This window comes from Molothrus aeneus, chromosome 6 (assembly GCF_037042795.1).
Source record: "Molothrus aeneus isolate 106 chromosome 6, BPBGC_Maene_1.0, whole genome shotgun sequence".
NCBI lineage: Eukaryota > Metazoa > Chordata > Aves > Passeriformes > Icteridae > Molothrus > Molothrus aeneus.
In genome coordinates this window covers 6,867,903-6,890,015 of record NC_089651.1, presented here as the reverse complement: position 1 = coordinate 6,890,015, position 22,113 = coordinate 6,867,903, and the positions used below count along the sequence as shown (strand labels likewise).

At 41.2% G+C, this 22,113-nt stretch overlaps 1 protein-coding gene across 1 annotated transcript in view; it reads right to left on the bottom strand.

The window, feature by feature from the left end:
- Positions 1-22,113, bottom strand: part of LGR4 (leucine rich repeat containing G protein-coupled receptor 4) — a 74,689-nt gene that overhangs the window by 34,810 nt on the left and 17,766 nt on the right. The window contains exon 2 of the mRNA XM_066551677.1: positions 7,602-7,673. Coding sequence (XP_066407774.1) covers positions 7,602-7,673 — 72 coding nt within the window. The remainder of the gene's footprint in view (positions 1-7,601; positions 7,674-22,113) is intronic.

The window sequence follows — 22,113 nt, the reverse complement described above, 5'->3', positions numbered from 1 at the left end:
TAACACACAGCATCCTACTATGAAACTATGATGACAGCAAATACCCAGTTACTTTCTGAGAGGATAAGGCATTCACCTTCAACACACAGGATTTATTTTTTTCTCCTTTTTTGTCTAAGGTTTTCAGAGCTCATGTGATGACTCTTGAGACCCCGGCCTCAAACTGGCTACCTGATCACTCACACACACACACACACACACCTTTTGTTCCACACTCCAGCTTCTGAAACTGAAAGGAGAAGCAGGGAGGACTGCATGGCATGAGCACCATTTGGAGATGTGTACTTGGAGAGACACAGCTTAAGAGCTTCTCAAGTTACTGCTCAGCCTCCAGAAGTTTCTTATCTGGTTTATACCTTCAGACAGGCCCAGCCTGGCAACTCAGGCAGCATAATAAATAAGGCTTGTAAGACTGGTCTTGAAATGTAACACAGCAAAGTTCAGCCTTCAGGCCATTCAGCTAAGCCAGCTGCTGCGTGTGTGCATGTGAGCAGAACACTGAAACTCAAAAAAACCAACTACAGCCAAGCAAAAGGTTTTGTTGTCCTCTAAAAGTACTTGCAGCAGAATAACCAGTCTCGGGATCCTTATATACAACCATGTCAACTTTGGAAATTAACATGTAGAAACAGAAACTGTAAAGAAAGAACTTCCTTATCTTCCAAAAAACAATGGAATTTACTCAACCTACTAGCATCTATCCCCACAAACAGGAAAAAACATGCAGCTGTCAAGCAGAGCAAGAACCTTCTAAGCTACAGAAATATTCTTGTATCAGCATGATTAAAACTCATCCAGAACCAAATTGATTTAGGACTCCCAGAGATAAGAAAACACTAATTAAACACAGGTTGGCCAACATGTTTTGAAACATCATTTAGCATTTAATGCAGACCAAGTAAGTGATGTTTAAAAATATCTTAGCTGACTGTGGTTAATTCTACTTGGGAGTCTTTGCCTAAAGGTTTGTCTTGACTAGAATTTGAAGGTGCAAGTTACAACACGCTGCTGGCTTTGTAAAGCTCCAGTGCACACAGGGCAGCAAGCGTTCCTAATGTGAGCAGGCTGGTCAAGTTAGGCTTTTAACTTGCTACCACACGAGAAACCTACCCCTTGCATTTATTTCATTAACATTTTACCTCTTGGAATTCAGGCCGGATCAACTGAGGAAATCACCTCCTGCAGCTGTTCAAAGACTCAGAGCTGGTAGATCGATGAAGGGCGCTCACTGGCTTCCAACCCTGAGTCATATGGCTCTTCCTGAGGAACCAACAGCTGCTATCTACACTGGCTGCCTTTGTAAAAAAGCAGCTGGAGAAAGATCTCTGCCTGTTCCTCAGACTATGCTGGTGGGGGCTCAATGGACAGATATGGGGTATGGGGGTTCCAGTTGTGGGTTTCTCTGGGTCTGGATTGAAGGCACTTGAGACAGCAGTTCATGTTCAGACTAAGGTGTTTATTATTTCTTATCAGTAAAACAGTCTCACTACTCTGAGTTCAGCAGCTTTTCACTAGAAGGCACAAAATGGCCAACAGTCTCTTGTTACAAGGTCTTTTAAGACTAAATTATCCAATTAAGAGCTGACACCTGGATTATTCTCCCTTTTAACCCAATAACTGATCCCACAGAGCCCACAATGCAGACTTTTCTGCCCAATTACAAAATTGCCACCCAAACCCATGGAGGACAAGGAAGAAGCATGAAGAAGAAACCCAGGACGACACCCTGTGCCCTCCATCTTGCTTCCATCCACAACATACTAAAACTCCCAAAACCTAAATTTCTCACCCAGTGATACACCTACACTGCTCTCTATAATCTATTTCACACTTTTGTGGATTCCAGTCTATCTTGAAGTCTGGGAAACTTTCTCCATGGATGAGGGTCAGAGTCAGTGCTGCCCTGGGGGTCAGGGCACCCAGAGCAGACAGAGAAATATTCCCAGTGCCCTGGGTTTCCACAATGGGGCAGTAATGCCTCCAATTGTGCCAGCCTGTTTTACAAGTGGATGTTTAATCACAGTTTTAGTTATCACATGTGAGCTAACACAAGGCATTAGGACAACATGAACATTCATTCTTACCTGTTCTACTCAAAGCAAGTCTTCACCACCAGTTTCTAACTATAAACCTTGGGATGTCTCACATCCATGAAAGATAAAAGAATGGCACCATCTCATCCACATTTCACACACTACCTTGAAAATACTGCTCTTGAAAGACCTAGCACTGAAGGACAAGGCAAGCCTTTCCACCAAGTGTTCCACAGCCAGGTGAGAAAAGACACAGCAGCTTAAACTAACAGTCCAGCCTTGGCATAGCTCCAAGACAGGTCTTACTCATAAAACCCAGGTAAGAAAAAAGACACGATACTCCCTTCTCCCTGTCCAAGGATGATACAACTTGGGGCTGACTGAGAAATTAGGAGGAAGGGTACCATCTAAATTACACACTGAAACGGATACTACAAAAATAAGCAGCTGTGGCATTTCAGCCAGGTGGTCATCTTCAGCTGCAGTCAAGAGGGAAAATAACTCTAGACAACTCCCTTACAGATATTTCCTGATTACAACCTTATGGCAAAAACCCACCTCACTTTCACTGCTAGTATACATTTTAATTACTCCTTATGTTCTTAAAATATACTTTGTCAACTAAAAGCCATGAGCAGAGACTCTGGAGATATTTAAGCAAGACCTCTTAAGACTTGTAATCAACATGGATATAATTAAATAGTCAAGCAAATACTCAGTCGCACTATTTATTTTCTTGCAAAAATTAGTTGCACGTGTGTGGTCTCTTGTTCACTGTTTATTCATTTCTCAAAAAGCAGATTAGCATTGTGTTTCAGAAAAGAGAAGACTTTGACTGAGCTAACTCTTCCTTTTATTACTTATTTCCCCAATTATTTTCAACCAGCCATTAAATAAGAACGTTTTTCCCTTGCCTGATAAAACAAACAGTATCTGAAGGTAGCATCACAGGAGAGAGACTAGTGCATATCACGTATGAGCAAAAAACAAAAACACAACAGATCTTGGTATCAGTACACATCTGGAAGTTGACTGAGCCCTGGTGTCTGTCGGTGCTTTCAGGAAGGATTCCTCTCCTTGCAGCATTACTGGCTGTGATATGGCTTTTGTACCCAACAGTCCAAGAGTGGAGAGGACAACAAACCCTGCTCCCTGATCCCTGCAGGAGAAGGTCAGGGCCCTGCCCAAGGCTGACTGGCTGGGAAATTACCTGTGTCCCCTTTGGACAATCACATCCTTCTGGCACAAGTAACCCACAGACAGACATGGAACAGATTGTAGTCCTCTGCTTCCCACACAGACCAGCAGCCACACAGCTAAAAGCTGATCATCTAAATCTTGCCCACGAATGCAGGGCAAACAAGATCACAACATTCTAAAGGTTTAAGAGTGGAAATCAAAACAAGCTTAAAAGGTCATTAAGTCAAAGGTACTTTTGCATTATTGAAGTGGTTCAAGTTTCTGAAGACGGACTAGAAAACTGGCCAAGAATAAAAATAATTTTAATTTTGCCTTCCTCAATTAGAAACTGCCTTTTTTATTAATCTAGCAGATCATTCACAAATAAAGTGTAAAATCCTTCAAACTACTTTAGATAACTTTACATGTTGGAAGGGACTGTCACCTTTTAAAAAGGCCATCAAAACATAACACAACCTGGATATTCTAGTTAAAAATTCACACTGGAAAATAGTTTTTACTTTCTAAAAACACTGCATTATCTAGTTATATTTTCCTCTTCTAGCTTTCTATAAATACTTCAGGTGTGGTTAGAAAACCACGGCCAAGTTCTTCAAGAATTTTTAGTTTCCATATCGTGTTTAAGGCTCCAGCATGTTTATGTTAGCATTTTCTGAAGAATACACATCATTAACTGCTAAGGCAAAACCCTTGGTGGTCTGCTTCTCCCTGACTCTGACCATTGCCATTCCAATAGTTTGCAAATGACTTCCAGATGGGTATCAGTTACACAGACAGGGAGAATTTGTGTAACATTTATAAACAGTGCTCAGTCCTGCTGCCATCTGGCCAGTGTGGGGACGCGCATGATGAGCCTGTGAACGGGGCTGTGAATGGAGCACTCAACCCAACGGGCACATCCTGCCCCTGAACAAGGCAAAACCCCTTGGCTTGGACCTGTGATGGGAGCAATGCTCCCATAGCACATCACCTCAAAGTCACAAAATCCCAGATTGTTCCTGCAAATTTGATGCTTTGCTGGGGAGTCAGTTGCCTTAACTTGGCCATTTAGTGCCGTTTCAGATGTCCTCTTCCACCTGGCCCCAAAACTGCCATTCACAGCACCCACTGGTTTCCCATCTGTGTCAGACCTGTCAGTCTGGTGCAGGTGTCTTGGATAATCCAGAACATCTAAAACCAGCCCAGGATGCATAATTGAAGCACCCGAGTTGCTTCTTCTTTAGTGATGCAGAATGTATTTCTGAACTGAGCAGCCAGCTTTTCCATGTCTGGTGCTCTTCCACTAGTGTTCTTTTCAGGATTTGGAAAATGATCCTCTGAAGCCTCTGCAGACTACCAAATAATTTCACTGAAGAAATGACAACCCCCATTTCAAATGGCTCCTACTGAACATTTTAATCTCAGCCTCTCCACATATGTAACTCAGTTGCCTAAATAATACATTCTAATTGTCTCCTATTTCCATTCCATTAAATTCTATGATACTATTTTGCAACATTAATTAGCCAACTCTGCCAAGGGCTAATTGAACACAGCATTTGACAGTGGCAGGACTGTGTCATGGTATGAAGATAAAGGTGTCTGGGGCTGTCTCCTTGATGGAGACCCACTAAACTGCATGCTGGTGTGGGTACCTACTGCATTCCCATTAGTTTGTGGGATTTTCGTTTTCTTCAGTGTAATTCTTGGGAGAATTTCTCAATGAGAAGTCACTTATAGCACACATTCCAACACTTTAGGTCATTCCTTTAAATCACTTTTCTTTGGCATGGACACTAACTCCCGGGTTTGCGCGCTAAAAAGGCAACTTTGCTAGGGCCTGGCAGTCAGAATTCGGATCTGTTCAGCTACAAATAAAAGCCAGGAAGCAACTGTGACAATCATAGAAAGGAAAAATTGTGGTTGTATAAAAGGAAGTATGAGAGTTCAGTTGCTCCTGTTCATAACCAGCAAAAATAAAGAATGAAACATTTTTGTACCCTGTCCCATAGAGAAAAGGCAACCGGGAGAACAAAGCAGAAACCTGTCATATCTGCTGCTGGTCATTTCTATTAAGGAGCAAAGCTGTTTTGTTTGAACTTACTTCATTATATTCCCATTTAAGAATAACTTGAACTGAAACAAGGGAATCTGGAATTGTGTTTTTGTTTTGGGGTTTTTTTCCCCAGAAGTTGCTTTAACACATCACATCAAGTAAGCATGCTAAGAATGATTGAAAGCTTCTTGGTGTTCACACATAATTCTGAGCTTAATGCTAGCCTATTTTTTTTTCAAACTGAAAACCTGGAATTTAGGGGAGCAATGAGGTACATGCAGCAAATGGCTCTTAGGCAATAAACACAACAGATGATGGCTGAAGGCTCTGCCTTTGCTCTTTATCTCCTGACGCACCCCAAGGTTTATGAAGTTACACAATAACACCCACCCATTAGATTTTATTGCTTAATTACTTATTGGGGAAAGAAAATGAAGTCTCCCACAGTCATCTAAGTTGGAAAAACAGAATTGTTTGGGCTTTTCAACTTCTCGTGTGAAACATGCCTACAAAGAATTAAAATTTAAGAAGAGGGTTACAGATCTAGTCTAACAAAAGATACAGACATACAGAAGCACATATTATAAAGCACATATGGAATGTTTGCTAGTATATATTCTGAAGCCAACCAAGCCTTCCTAGGCCACTTTTTTTTTCCAGCTGACTACTCATGCCATAGAGCCTTTCTTAAATTCTGTCAATTACACAAAAGCACCATCTGAAAATCTATTCTTCTTCATATAGCATTCTTCCTATTCTTCTATATCACAGATGCAAGCAATACCTTAAATCAGAGGGAATAAACCAGAACCTGTTAAACATTAAATGAGATATGAGATATCACACACAATTTATCTGGCATAAATCAACTCAACTGCATTTCCCAGTTGCACTGACCTGAGTCAAAACTACTTAAAAACCAGGTAAAATGGAGTTAAGTGCATTGGTAATGGTAGCTGCTACGTCACCAGGATGTAAGACAGACCAAAATTCTAAGGAGAGGTGGAACACCTTATTAGAGTAACTAGTGAGGCAGAAGGGCAAAGAAGCAGCCTTCAGGAACCCAAATCTTTCTTCAGAAGAAAGCAATCCATCTCTTATCAATTTCTCAGTATCTCTGTTCCAGTAAGGTGCAGTGGTTGTACTGGTTATAACAGATAACCAGAGTCAAAGGGTTCAGGGCTTTATCTGCAGTTTTGCTACAGGGTTCATTTATTCTTTTGCCCTCTACAAATGGTTTTCATTCTTTATTTGTTTCCTTCTTGGTGAAGTCAGAAGAACACTTCCCTACCTCATAAGGATGGTGCCTTTAGGAAAGCTGTTCTTTCCCTAAGGTGATTTACTGAAAAACCTCTCAATGCAGCAGCATTCACAGTCCTAGTCTTGCCAAAGTCACAAATAGAGACAGCTTTAATTTGTACTTTAAATGCTCTTTAATAAAAAAAGTCCTACCTTGTCACTGAAAATATAGGAGAGGCAAAGCAAGTTGCAGGGGTTTTGTCTTATCTATTGCTTAGTACTGGAAGTTCTCAAAGCTCTCTTGCACAGGTTGAACCATTACCCTCACCCTCTCTTCACAGATAAGGAAACTCTAAGGCACACAGAAAGCACGTGTCACCTAACAGTACTTAAAGCAGTAAGTGAATGTCAAACCTGTGTACTGACTCTGAAACCCAACCTAATTAAGGACAATGCTGCTGACAGCATGTTTCAGCTTTGCAAAGGCATCTTAGCTAGGACTTCAGCAAAATACTGAGCACATGAGGTCAAGGATTCAGAAATCCAAATATCAGGCAAGTAAAACATAAAAAAAGAAAGCTAAAATGAGAATAGGACAAAAGGAAGGTGGGAAGTGGGAAAAAAATTTCCGCCAGAGAAATTAAAAAAAAGAAGCAACAATTATTCCAATAGCCCTGTACCACAGAACTTCTGATATAGGTCAGGATGGGCTTGTGAGCATTGCATCTGCAGCCTACAAGGACAATGGAAGTCAGCTGCTCAGTAAATGAAGCAACACCTATTTTATGGAACTTATGCAACAGCTATACTGTAGCTCCTTCAGAAACAATGGTAATTACACAACTCTTGTGTTATCTTTGGATAACACTGTAATTAGTGTCATCACTCCAGCCATGATTAAAATAATCACTATAAAAAGTCCCTTGTAAGTAGCATTTACTGTCCTGGTTTCCAAACATGTACAAGATTATATTTTCAAAGTATAATTGCTTTTTCTGTTCACAGCTCAACTTAACAGTGTTTCTCCACCCACCTTCCACTTTATACAGCCATATGATGTTGCAGCAAAACTTGAACATGTGTAGAATACTTACAGCTCTTCCAAGTAGGGAAAGTTCTTGAAGGCATCTTCTGGTAGTCTCGTGATGTTATTCATGCTGATATCTCTGGAAAAGAAAAAATACAGATGCATTAATAACCAGGAAAGGATTTTTACATCTTATGAGAAGGATACAAAAAAGCAAGTCTCATCAGATAGTACGGTAACAGAAAAAAACCTACTCTAGTATCACACAGTAGTATCTCTTTCCAGAAATTTGCATGCTAAACTTTCAAGTCACTGTAATTTGAGAATCGGGTTACAGCAAAGACCTAGAAAATGGGAAGTTGACAAAATAATGTTTTCCAACACCTCTAAACAGAAATAATTATTGTGAAACTACAGGGAAGGCATACATGGAAGAGGCCCTACAGTATTGTTATCTACAGTACTAATTTTTACCAACTTACACTTACATACAGTTTTAACTCAGATGATTAAGAATACTCTAAAACCACAAGCATATGAAAAAAAATATTGTGACCACCCACCACGCAAATTTTCATCCCACAGTGTCTTTAAAAAAAAAAATACATGCATTAGGACTTAATAAATAGCTTCTGGCAAACAACGCTTCTGGAACAACTGGCAAGAATAGCAGAAACATGTCCTAGCTCTACCACAGTCTTTTTTTGTTTTCTTTTGTTTTCCTTCTACAAAACCTATAAAGTCCTCGAGGTAATAGTTTTAAGCAGATTTCATTCTCAGTCCATAAGCAGAGGGAAGCTGGCAGCAAGTGCTTACATGATAGGTATGCGGACCTGCTCAGCTTTTTTCTTTACAAAGCAGCAGTAAGTGGCAAACTTGGTGCCATCACCTCACTTCACACCTACACAACGATCACAGATTATCCACTCCTAAAGCAAGTTATTGCTCAATGTGAATAAAAGCAGCATGAAAACAATTTGGTTTGATATTTAACTGCCTAACAATTTATGACATAATCCAAGTTCTTACTTTCCACTGGGTTGCTGGTTTGGGTTTTTTCAGTATGTAGTTAATAAGCAACTCAGTAACACTTGTCAGTAGAGCCTTCCCTGCTTGCTGCCTTCCCCGTTGTTCTCTAGTGCCTACATGCCACCCCTACACAATGCAGATAAAACACCACCAAACAAAGCCAAACTCTCCTTTTATCTCAATAATGACCAGCAAGTACCACTGAAGCTCCTCGCTGACATTAACAAGTGACTGGCAGCCGATCTGCTACACCACCTGTGCACAGCTGAGACCCCCAGGTGCTGCCAGCGTGAAAACTGCCCTCTTACACTAAATCCAGAGACAGCCATTCCTGTGAAAATGTGCTTGCACTAAATCCAGAGACAGCCATTCCTCTAAAACTGCCCTCTTACACTAAATCCAGAGACAGCCATTCCTGTAAAAATGTGCTTGCACTAAATCCAGAGACAGCCATTCCTCTAAAACTGCCCTCTTACACTAAATCCAGAGACAGCCATTCCTGTAAAAATGTGCTTGCACTAAATCCAGAGACAGCCATTCCTCTAAAACTGCCCTCTTACACTAAATCCAGAGACAGCACAGCCATTCCTGTGAAAATGTGCTTACACTAAATCCAGAGACAGCCATTCCTCTAAAACTGCCCTCTTACACTATATCCAGAGACAGCACAGCCATTCCTGTAAAACTGTGCTTACGCTATATCCAGAGACAGCCATTCCTGTGAAAATGTGCTTGCACTAAATCCAGAGACAGCCATTCCTGTGAAAATGTGCTTACACTAAATCCAGAGACAGCCATTCCTCTAAAACTGCCCTCTTACACTGTATCCAGAGACAGCACAGCCATTCCTGTAAAACTGTGCTCACACTAAATCCAGAGACAGCCATTCCTGTAAAACTGCACACACTAAACCCTGAGACAGCCATTCCTCTAAAACTATGCTCACATTAAATCGAGACACCCATTTCTGTAAAACTGCACTCTTACACTAAATCTAGAGGCAGCCATTTCTCTAAAATCAGTGTTAATGAAATAGTAGTCCAAAACCTTCATTTCTCACTTTCCAGCATAAACTAAGAGATTGTCCTCAGCAGCTGCTAATAATACACTAACCCAACTCAAGAGCAGCAAAATAAGGTTCAGCACACACAAAACAAACCCAACTGTGATAAGAGCCAAAACAAATCCACTATGGTACAAAAGCCTCCTTCACCAAGCTCCAGAAGGAGCTGAACTGCAAATGCTTCATCCCCAGACTCCACAGCCCTCATGCTTTAAGCAGTGTTTTGTGCCTTGGCAGCAGCGGGGTCACAGTAAAATGTTGCTGTTGAGGATGTTTTTCTTCTTGTGCAGGAAAGTAAATCAATGTATCAGGTACATGACCTTTCATCTGTCTGCTCCATGGGAGACTGCAACACCTATTCTCACTCATTTTTCAAATTCTCATAAACACACACAATTCACACATCCAGGCTTGTCCTCTCCTTTTTAGAAGACTGCAAATCCACTTTTGTTATCAGCTGGGGAAGCATTTATGAATAGGGCAGAAGAGTAAGAAGAGAGTGAGGACCCTCATCTTAAGAACCAGTAACCTGTGTAAGAAAATCCCATCTCTGACAAAAGAGTCCAGGTGATATCAAAACCCTACTGCCACATGCACCACAATAAATAGTGGGAGTAGGAATAAGTCAACAGCATATGGCATCAGAAAGCACTGTGTGAATGCTTATGCATCACTTTGGCAAAGATCGTGGCTGCACACACATTTGTTGCTCTTTGACAGCTGAGGCAAGGAAATAACATCCACCAGAAAGCAACGGTCTTGAAATTTCCAGAGCTATAAACGCCCAGTTTCAAAAGTGCCCTATGCAATCCTAAACAAAGTCAATGGAAACCATGCAGACACACAGAATGGCTGCATCCAAATTCAAAGCAATTTTGGCTTTCTCTGGGATCTGAAATTAACTAAAAATGGTTTTCCCCTGTAGCTTCAAGGATTAGGCTCTACAATTTTAATTCGGGAAGTAGATTCTTTGGATGTAAGCATGAAACAGATCGCTTTAATAATGAGAACCATCATCAATATTCTCAAATTCTACTGAAGTCTATTTTCAGTGAAGCTGAATTTGTAAAAAATCCAGACAGAAATATCAAACTGCTATTGTCTTTTATCACATGAATTTTCGGGGACTGCTTATCATGATGCCTTGCTAAAAAACTGAACGTTTTACAAAGTTACTGCATTTGCCTTCATTACATGTGGTAGTAATTCTAACTAAATAAATAACTCAATCATTATAGCACTGATTTGCAAACTTTGGGCAATATCCAAGCACCAGCTCTGAAAGTCTCCTAATGATCATCATACAAGTTGTAAAACAATTCTTGTTTAATGAAGAACACTATGTAAAAGCAGCTTTGCAGATATATATAATTGTTTTTTTCTTTTCATTTCACCCTACGGAATCTCCTCAAAGAATGAGTTCACAAGCACTAGACACTGGGAATAAAATATTAAATAGTTCATGACCAAGAATTTTCAAACAATATTAGGAACACCCATGACACTAAAATTAGATTACTTAATAACTAGTCTCTATAAAGTTTACGTAGTTAATTTGTGAAGATACTCTTCATAACACATAATTAATAGAAGAATAGCAACAAAAATGGCAGAGCACTATATACTATAACAAAATAATGACAAATAATCCCCAAAACCACAGTCCAAAACAAAAATAGCCCTTGCTAAGTTTTTACTGTTTGCATTTTTGAAATAGTCATTTTACTACTCCTAAACTTTAGAAAAAATGCAGTATCAAGAAGGCTGTCCATTTAATAAAGATCAATATTAGTATGTCCTTGACATGTCAAAGAAGTCTCCACTGAGAAGCTGTCATACACCACCTGCTTCTCTACTAAAAATCTCTCAGGAATATAAACCCAGAAATCATTTAGGGTGCTAATATATAAAAAAGTTCCTTAGAATGAAGAAAAGACCATTAATAGTACTATCCCAACCCCTAGCAGAGTTCATGGGAGTGATGTTATCACACAACAGAAGGATCATTCCAGGAGTTGCCTAAAGCCCCTTTTCAGCAGGGCTAGGCTGGAAGACCTGCTATGGATTGGGGTACTACATCCAGATCTAAGTGCCCTAAAAGCAGCACAACACCTGCAAACCTTTGAATTGCCACCAAACACACAGAACTCCCAACAAATAAAACACCAAAACCTCCATATGTTTGCCCTAAATTTTACTGGTGAACTCTGTATCTAAAAGGCTTGTCACAGTTTACTTGTTCTTCCAACAAGTCCCCAGTATGGTCTGTCAGCCCAGCAAACTACACCTCTGCCTTAATTTTAAGCTCAGACCCACATTTATGCTTGGGACAGACAGAAATATCAACTGTGATTGTCTTCATCACATCAGTCTTCAGGGACTGCTTATCATGATGCCTTGCTAAAAAGCTGAAATTTTTGCTAAGTTCCTTTTCCCCAGGAAGTGCCAAACAGACACAACAGCTCTAAGAGAGTTAAGATAATGGTAATACCATGGTTTACGCTGCAGATTCATCAGGAAAAAGGAGAACCATGGGCAGACCTGCACCTTTCACCAGGTAGCCATTAACTGGATTTATCTGTACTGAAGAGCCAGGCTAACTCTTCACTCACTGACAACCATTACCAAGGCAGAGGTGGCAGATGCCCCATTCCTGCAAACACTGAAGGGCATGATGGGGCAAAGAAGCTGGCACTGAAACTAGAAGGATGGCCAAGAAGCTGGCATTGAAACTAAGATATGAGCTGCCAAAGGTGGTAACCTCTTTAGCAAGAGGCTGGATCTCTGGGGGTAACATAAATCACAGCCTTGTGTTTACAGTTAATGTCCATTTCAGGGAGGAGAAAGGTAACACAGAAAATAAACACAGCTGCACTCCCTCCTATAGTGCCATGGCTGCAGTTTTGAATGATAAATAAGGCTCCTTACACTCCAACAGAAGCTCTGTCCTTCTTCCAAGAAGGTACTACAGAAAAGAATAAAACTAGCTAAAATAGTAGCTTGTAGCTATGAATGTGCTTTCGCCATCCCAGGTAACACAAAGATTAATTTTTACAGGCAAAAGGTGCAAAGTCAAGCCAAGGTACTCCAACACTCATTTGCTGTCTCCAGCCTGCTCAGGTAGATCCTTCCAGTGTATTCTGACAACTACCTGAATATTCACTTCCAGCTGAGTTTAGCAGAGTTTCCTGCTTTCACCTAACAAAGAAACACTTTAAAGTCATTAAAAACACTTATACAAACTGGCAATCATAGTAAAAGCAATGAAACCCTCCCTCTGCTGAAAATAGGCATCAAATGAGGTTTCTGTGTTCTTGTGAATATGAAACTGTTGGGGTTTCCCCATTTAAAGCTGTTGTGTCTATTTTCCTTGGAAAAGGAAAGCAGCTTTGCTGGACATAGCAAAAAACACAATCTCATCTTGCATAATGCCAGATATTGAATCACTTTTAGACTGACCAGCAGTGGAGACTTCAGCACTGAACTAGAAAACATAACGCACCTAAACGTTTCATTAAACTCCTTCTGCAAGAACTCCAGTTCCTGATGTGAGGTTTTAGTTACTTGGATTTATTTTTTTCTGCAAAGGATTGTTGATTTTACCACTAACCAAAGTCAAACATCCCCAGGCTTCAGGATGAGCAGAAATACTTTGTCTCTTGGACGGCAACTTACTGATTCATATTTTACAAACAGAAACTCTAATCTTTAAATAGTGGCTTCAATCCCAGCTTTCAGAAGTGCATCAGACAAAAGAGCGTTCGATGCAATGCACAGCATGTCCCAGTGTCTCCTGCAGGCACAGGTAGCCTTCTCTGTCATTCTGAAGCACTGCCTCTGCCATAAAGGAGCCTGAGCCCTGTCAGATTTCTCTCTTACACCAACTGCCTGAGCATGACTCTGGCTGGAAAGAACAGATGACTAGAGGTGACGGACAGGGAGGAGTGGGACAGTAATTCTGGCATGAGAAGAAAAGCTGCAACAACAAAAAGGGACAACAAAATGGGAAGTACAGACTTCCTGTAGGACAGAGAGGACAACAAAATGATAGATAGACTAGCCCAAGATATAAGCACAGAATAAAAGCAAGTGACCCAAAATAACTGATGGGTATTGAAAAGGAAAACAACACCAGTCTCTGTGAACTGAGGGACGTTTAGCTGCAACAATCTTCTTTTTTTGTCAAGACAATACCTACCATTCCTAACTGCATCTCCTCCAAATGTGTGCACAGCTGTGAAACTGTGCAAAGAAACTTTCTGCACAGCTCTGTTGTGCTGGCATGTCTCCTAAAACCCACAGGAGATGCCAGTGTTACACCTTCTGTCCTAGCTCACACTCTCCTCCCTCAACACTTGGCTCTGCACCCCACTGGGGGCACACACACCTTCCCACCACATCCATGCACTACATGCTAATGGCCTAAAAATCTCTGCTTTGAAAAAAAGGTCTTAAGCCAAACCATGAAATACCTAGCTACAGAAAAGCAAAATTAAATCTCAACAAAACCAAATTGAGATTGGCAATTTAAAATAAATAATATCAAAATACATCCCTGTGCTTCCCAGCACTTTATTAATAGCTATCTACTTTTTGGCTTTTTGATTCTGTCAAGTTTAGAAAAGAAGAGAGAAAGGGAAGGAGCTAGAAAAAGAGAGGGGAGCGTTGGTTGAAGGAAAGAAGATCATGTTTCAACAAGGCACCTTTAAATTCCTATAAAATGCTGCCTCTGAGCAAGCTTAACCTGTTTGTTGATAGATAATAGCATGTAATACTGTAGGCTCCATTCAGTCTTTTCCAATGTCTGGGCCGTCTGCCACTGAGTTATTTAATTATAACACACAGAAAATTACTTAGGCAGAGCTATCTATATTTGAATAAAGTCCTCCTACCTACTTGTACAAAACCATTAGGTAATAGGTCTCAATCTTATATAAAATTCCCCAGGTAGTACCCATGATCCAGTTTCAGCAGTAGGAAAAGCTGAGGCTGTTCGTATTTTTAGCAAGTACATTAAATAAGCCAGGATATTGCAAAAGCACCTCGACATGATGCTGGGAAGTACCCAGCAGCAATCAGCCATCCTTTCCCATTTGGACCATTGATAACATGGATCATGACCTGATTACAGTAACACTGGTGAGGATAAAGACAAAGTGACACGGATTTTTCTAAGCACAGGAGACCAACGGCTTTTCACCAGTTATCAGAAACAAATAAAACACAAAAAACCAAACCCCACAAAGAAACAAACAAAAAAGACCCTTATACAGCTGCATCATGGCAATGGCCAGTACTTCAAGTTTTATCCAGGGGTTAACCAAGAGAACTTCCTGGTGTTGTGGCAGTGGGAGAGGCAGAGACACTGGAGCCAAGACGAGTAGGCAGGGGGAGAGAAGAAATCAGAGAAACTCAAGCTGAGACAATATTAAAGTTGTATTGCAATGCTACAGTCTTGAAGAAATACATTCAGTGCCCAGCTCCTTGTAGTAACATGTTCACATGATGAAAACCAATGTGATTTCCATCCAAATCACACCCCTCAGCAGCCAGTCTCATGGGAGAGAAGGAACTGAATTACATCTCTGGTTTAGATCTTCTTTCCCATTTAGCCAGTTCCTTCAGGATGGTGATAAAACTATTGAAGGGACAGAATAAATGAAGTCACATTAATACTGCCCTATGTCTTAATTGTATTCAGTATGTAATGAAAGCATGGAAAGCCTAGGGGATCGGCATGAAATTTTCAATTCAATTAAAAAGAAACAAATTTGGTAGTAGGGTGTTGTTTGTAATTCTATCCTTCTGATGACAAGAAGCCAACAATTCTCTTCCAGAAGCACCACGTCACAACTAATGCTTGGAACGGTAACAGCCTGCACTAGCAATCTAAAGAGTGCAGCTAAAATCCGGGGATACACATTACACACAGACATGCCAGCCCCAGCAGTGAGAAATCATCAACAGCAAGAAAAGAAATACCAGGAAAGATGATGTTTACAGAGCAAACTACACTTGGAAAGTGTTTGAGTTCAAAATAAAGTTTAAGTAACATGCTGAGAAATTAATTTCTTACCTTTTATCTACTACCTACATCTCTTACTGCAAGGTAGTAGTATGATAGTGTAATACCCATACTATTACCTAACATTTCTATGGTGAGAGGACCCCAGTATCAGACTGGCATTGTATTTAAAGTGAGCACTCTCTCCATTTCTGGCAGTCACAACTACCTGTGCCCATCTTCCAGTGGGAAGGGTCCACTGGGTATTCCACCAGCCAGAACTCTGCAGTATTAACCATCCCTCATCTCCAATCCTTACTGCCTGTCCCAACACATTTTTTCCTTTTGATACTTATCTACTGTTGCTTTTCATGTGAACAAAGCTGTTAACGGCAAAAGGGAATATTTTAATTAATACAGATTTTTCTTTTTATTTTTCCATCTCTCCCCAGCAATCTTAAGCGTGTTTCTACTGCCTCTGACAAGAACACAGAGACCTCCAAAACTTAAAGGCACACAAACCTGTTCTGTACTCACAGGCCATTCTGGAGTAACAGAAAGCCTATGAGACATGACATCCTTTACAAGCATGCTTCATTTTCCAATTCTTCCAGAAGTGGGAAAACACTCTTACAAGAAAGAAAATATCCAAATATTTGAAGCCTCAGTCAGTACCTGCAGCGAGGCTAAGTAAGACACAGGTAGCATTCCCTCCCAGCAAACCCACTCGCCATTTCCTAAGTACCTGTGCTATCTCACTAATGAGCACCGGGTCTTATCACCTGTTGTTTGCATTGCAGGAGAAGCTGAGGGCCCTGCTCAACACGTCAGTGGACTGGTGCTGTACAAATACACAGCTGGAGACACTCCTCACCTACAGGGGTTTGCTGCCCAAATGCACTGAACAAACAGCAGGGCAAGGAATACAAGTGTGCACAGCTACCTGAAGTAAGCTACAAAAAAAGTCACCTACAGAGCCTGAAGCCCCCTCCAGGTGACCAAGGCTGCTCCCGTGTTCTATGCCCAGCTACCACCTATCATGACCTTTCCAAAACAAATTAATGACCTTTTTTCCCCTGCCCCTTTTGCTTGTCTAACAGGAAAACAGGACAGGAGATTGTTCTGACAATTTCTTGTTGGCTAGATACGTAGGCTCTCTCCATTTGGTAGCAGCAGAAAGAAATTACGCTCTGACTTATATGCAACGTTTCCATTCACTTTTCTGTGGCTCTAACTGGAAACTAAGTGACAGCACTTGACCTGACTTCTCATAATAATCAAACTTCAGAAATAATAAAACCTTTTCAAAATAATCAAACTTTGGAAATAATCAAACTTCAGACCACCTACCACCCCTGGCTATTACAAAGATTTTGATTATCATAAATTTTAGTAAATAGTGGTACACAGAACCCTTTAAAAAAATTTAAAAAGCAGCATTTACATCCTGTAGATTTCAGTAAGCTTTTAGCATTTTGCTGAAGCAGGACCTGCAACTTGTTCACTGGCAGCAACTGAAAACCTGCAAAACTTCAGGCAGGCCTGTTCCTGCAAGACAAGTAACATGTCCCTCTTTCTCCCTCCGTATCTCTAAGTTATTTCTCCTGCCTCCTCCTTCCCGTGTCACATCAACCTGTTGTTGGCTTTTTTCCTTCCACCATGGTGTTTTAGCTTTCTTTCAGACACAGTAACTAGCTCTAATGTACCCTATTCATGTGCCAGTCAAGCCATCATCAAGATCTTGGCGAGAACAATACCTGCACGCAAAGCCCTATTCTGAACTGGTATTTGAGTCACTGCGGGCCAGCCATTAAGCAATCACACATACAGTTAATGGCTCTTGTTGACACATGGTAGGGAATTAACCTAGAAAAAAATTCCACTGCATTATTATGAAAGTGATCCCGTCCCGGAATAGGAATATAGTGCAAGTTAACATGATCATCAGTTAATTTTTAAGAGACACACTTTGAGAGCAGATTACAGCCTAAAGGAAGGGCTTATTCTAAACTGGTGGAGGGAACAAAATGTCTTTCAGTGCAGGAGTATTTCTTTTATACAGAGATTTACACAGTTAGAGATGATTTACAGCAGAGAGTAAAATGATGTATTGTTCACAGTTTCATAATTATTTACTCTAAGGAATACAGTAATGACAGGGAATTGAGTACAGAAAAAATCAAACCATGTGACAGGCACACTAATCCAGCAATCTGAGAGCAAATCTGCACCAAGGTACTCCTCCTGTAGCTATGAGTATTCATCACAAAATGTGAATAACCAGTGAGACCACAAAGAGGTCCAGGGACAAACGCAGGTGGGAACTCACATCATGCATATCCCTGATCTGGAACCAATTTGCATGTCCTGCTATCAGCAAAACTCCTGACAGGAAAGCTTTCAGCATGGTTACACACAGCTACCCTCCGACTCGAGACCTTTTAAGAATAAGTTATACGAAGTAAGATCATCTTAGCTCAAAAAATATGCATCTAAAAACCATAAAATAAGATTTTTGGGAAGACTTGACATTATTTGTAATTGCCAGTAAAGGAAAGCAGAAATATTTCTATTTCTTTTAACCCATAAGTCTCCACACATAGGGAAGAGGGGAATCCAGCAACAGGTTACACACTTAAGAATTCAACCAACTGTATATTTTTGTGCCTTTTTTTTTTTTTTTGTAATCAGATGGTGTTAGCTGCCTTTTATGGAGCAGGCGACTCCCATGGTAGTAGGAGAGGAAAGTACTGAAGAAGACACTAAGAAGAAATGTCACATGTAGCTCATGCCTGTAATAAAATCAACAACAGAAAACCTAAAGGAGTTTTATGGAAGGGTATTTGTTATGTTGTAAGTAAATAAAGTTTAACACTACACCAGCAACTAAGTTAAAACAGGGTAGCCTTGCCAGTTGCATCAACTGTCCTTACCATAATGGAATCACCAGTCACTGAGGTTAACTAGGTCATTTTTCAACAATGCCATCTGGTTTGTCTTTATTGAGTTGTCAGTACCAGGTTTAATCCATATCTGTGTCTGAAGTTAAAACGTACTGCAAAACTCGACACCAACACTTCCCACACGACCCAGCCACAGTTGTGTTCATCAGCGCTGAGCAAGTTCTGGAGCCCTTTTCCCTTATCACGGCCCTCCACGAACACGAGGGCAGTATGTAACCAAACCAGTTCCATGAGATCTGGGTCCGTCTGTCTGTCCCGCCCCCGAGTCTCAGGTTTCTGCTGCACAACCCCCAGCAGCCACCAGGCACGTTTCACTGCAGGATCAGCTCCAAGGGCAATGCCGTAAACCCCAACCCGCCCTAGCAGGAGCGTGGGGAGTCACGCTCACCCTTTGGACTCTAAGGACACCGCAGCCCTCTCCACCTAGCAACGCTAAACAACAAATGCCTCACACCATAAATCCCAGCCAGCTCCAGCGCCTTGCCTTGCTCCAGCAGAGAGAGATCTCCTGGGTTTACACAGGTTCCTTTCCTTCCCAATTCTTGAGTCCAAAGGAGAACACTTCTGCATCTCTGCGAGGTAGGAGAAGGCTAAAGCTACCCGTGTTCCTGAGCTGTGATACCAATTCACACATATATTCATCTAAAAACCTTCTGTTGCAGCTTCACTCTGTGTGGTTTTGCTCTGCTGCAAAAAGAGAACATAAACAGCTATAAATCCAATTTCATAGAAGTGCCAACTTTAGTAACTATAAGTCCTTTGAATTTTATTCATTTTTTTCCTGGTTTATTTTGGTGTTCTAGTCTGTCCCACCCAATGTTTTGAAAGCAAACAGAGCCTCAAAAGTCTGGGTGAGAGACCTACATTTTTAGAAGGCTAAAACCAAAAAAACAGCAAAACAAAACTGGTGTATGAACACAGTCACTGATACAATGATGCCAGATGACAAAATTTAAATGTTAGTCCAAGCCTATCTACAACAGCTTTAGCATTTAAGCATTTTTTTTCAATCACATATAACACGTAACTTGGATGTAACTAAAAACTATTTCTGGCAAAAAGCACTCAAAATATCTATACTGTGGGAAAACTAAAAGCACATAGTAGAACTTCCTAGTGCCAAAATAGACTTCATGGCAGCACCTGGAAGGACCTTTTTAGAACCAAACATGCTTATATGTAGTAATTTTCAAGGTATCTTAAATAAAATGATGAAAACCAACCAATTTTGCTAAGATGTAAAACTTAAATTGTGAACATTTTTGGTCATCAACTACTGCATAGCATTTTAACATAAGAGTAATTTTTACTTTTTGACATTTGAAGGATTAAAGTCTGCCTGAAGTTTCCCATGTGGCTGAGTTCATGGGTGCTAACACACACCCTGTGTTTCTCTCAGGAAACTGTGCCTTGAACAAATGGCAAAGCTGCTGCCTATTGACAAGGAGTGGAGCTGAATACAAGAACCCAAACAGCCTCAGCAGCCTTCCTGCTCTGTCCAGTTATGATGGTTTCAGCTACATTTCTCTTCCTGATTGGAGATTTATGTCCAAGTTCCTTATAGATACACATGAAGACATGGGTTAAGCATCCACCTTAGCTTCCAGTGAAGCTTAGACATGAATTAAAATGAAAGCTGCCCAAATCATCTGCCAGGACACTCTTAGAGAAGAGCCACAGGGTCCCCTCCTATTTCAATAGTATAGGACTGAACAAGGGACATCAAGGGAGTCCTCAAACCCCATTTTATTTCTTTTCACACAGAGTGCTAGGAATCATCTTGTTATTATCCCATTTCTCACACAGCTAATTATTTCATTTCAAGAAGCCAAATGCACGTATGCTTTTTGCCTCATGAAAAAACACACAACTCTTGCTGGTTCCTTCCCTGAGAGCCAGGCTGCCTGCCCATTCCCTCGGCCCCAGCAGAGTCACTTCAGCATGGCTGGCACACATCTCTCCTTCTCAGGAGTCTGCAGAGCACAGCCCCACAACTCAAAACACCCCACAAATGCCAAGTGCCTCCAAGTCACATCCTCTGAGGATTCTCTGAGCCTCAGACAAAGCTGCCTGCACTGGGCTAAGCTCATGGGGGCACAACTCACTTCAGAACTTCACTCCATGTGGGTGAGCAACACAACAGGATGCAGCAGCAGCAGCAGTCCCATCTGTGGCTAACAGGCCATGCCACACACACACAAAAAAAAAATCTATAAAGGAAAAAATTCAGTCTGGCTAAAGAGAAACCAAAGGAAAGCATCAAAACTCCTCTTCATTCACCAAGAGACGAAGGGGGAATGTACTCAGCATTTCCTCTTCCAAAGGTCTGAAGACAAAAGGCAGACTCTCACCTGCAGCAGAAAGCCACACAAATTGAGGAGCATCACCTTTGCCCCCATGTTTAATACTGTTATTGTTGATAAAAACGAGAGCAAGCTCCTGGTACTAAAGTGATTTCAGCTTTTATTATAAGAAAAAGAATAGCCTAAAGCAAGGGGGTCCGGGCCGAGCAGGAGCGCTCCTGTCGAGGATGGACGGTCCTGATGGAGCAGCACGGATTCAGTGGGTCAGAAGCCCCCTTTTTGTCCTGTATTTTGTCCCTCTGGATTGGTTTCTTTTCGGATCCTTCATCTGCATGAAGGTTTAAGGCGCTCAATTGGCCATTACAGTTCTATGCAGGCTGGCTCCTTTCCCCTGGGGGTGCTGCACTTTCCTGAGGTGTGCTATGGTACCTTGAGTACCACATTTCTTATAACTACCCTTTTAATCCCTTTTACAATATAATAACCAAACCAACGGTACATGCTTAACTATCTAGCAACTACTTTACAACAGTTTCTAACCTATTTTTAACAATTGTGCACGATGCCTAAATGCAGAGAGGCCTCCAAAGCGGCACAGGCTCAAGCAGTGACAGGCCAAGGAGGAGCCAACACGGCAAGAAGTCTGCTGTGTAACAAAAGCACATCAGCTCTGACTGAGACATTGGCCCTTGCTCTAAAACTGTCCCTAACTGGAGGGGACTTGTCCAGAATCCCAGCAGTCAGAGAACCTGCTTCTTAGTCCACTGAGCCTCTTTACACGTTTAAACTACAACCACTGAAACAAAGGAAATTTGCAGGGAAAAGAAGACGTTTTTAATTATAAAAGAAAGACCAAGCAATAGTGATGTGGGAGAAGGGGTGACAAGTTTCAGAAGTTTCAGGCACAGACACTTTCTGGGTCCTGAATGGTGTGCTTTGCTGTTGTAGGGCTTGCCACTAACCTGCAGTGGTTGTCCCTCTATCATTACTGCGTACCGAGGAGCCAGCACAGCTTGGGCTGGCAAGCCATAAGAGAGTTAAATGCACACTGTACACCAATTAGAAAAACTCTACAGTTCAAATCAGCTGCAATTTCAAGGTAAAAAAAGAAAATAAGAGGAAAAAAGTAAATTAAAAAACCCTCACTCATTCACACACTCACAGAAAAAGCTGAGTACACTGTTAGCATGGGGAATCCAGTCCCTCACACGTTCCCA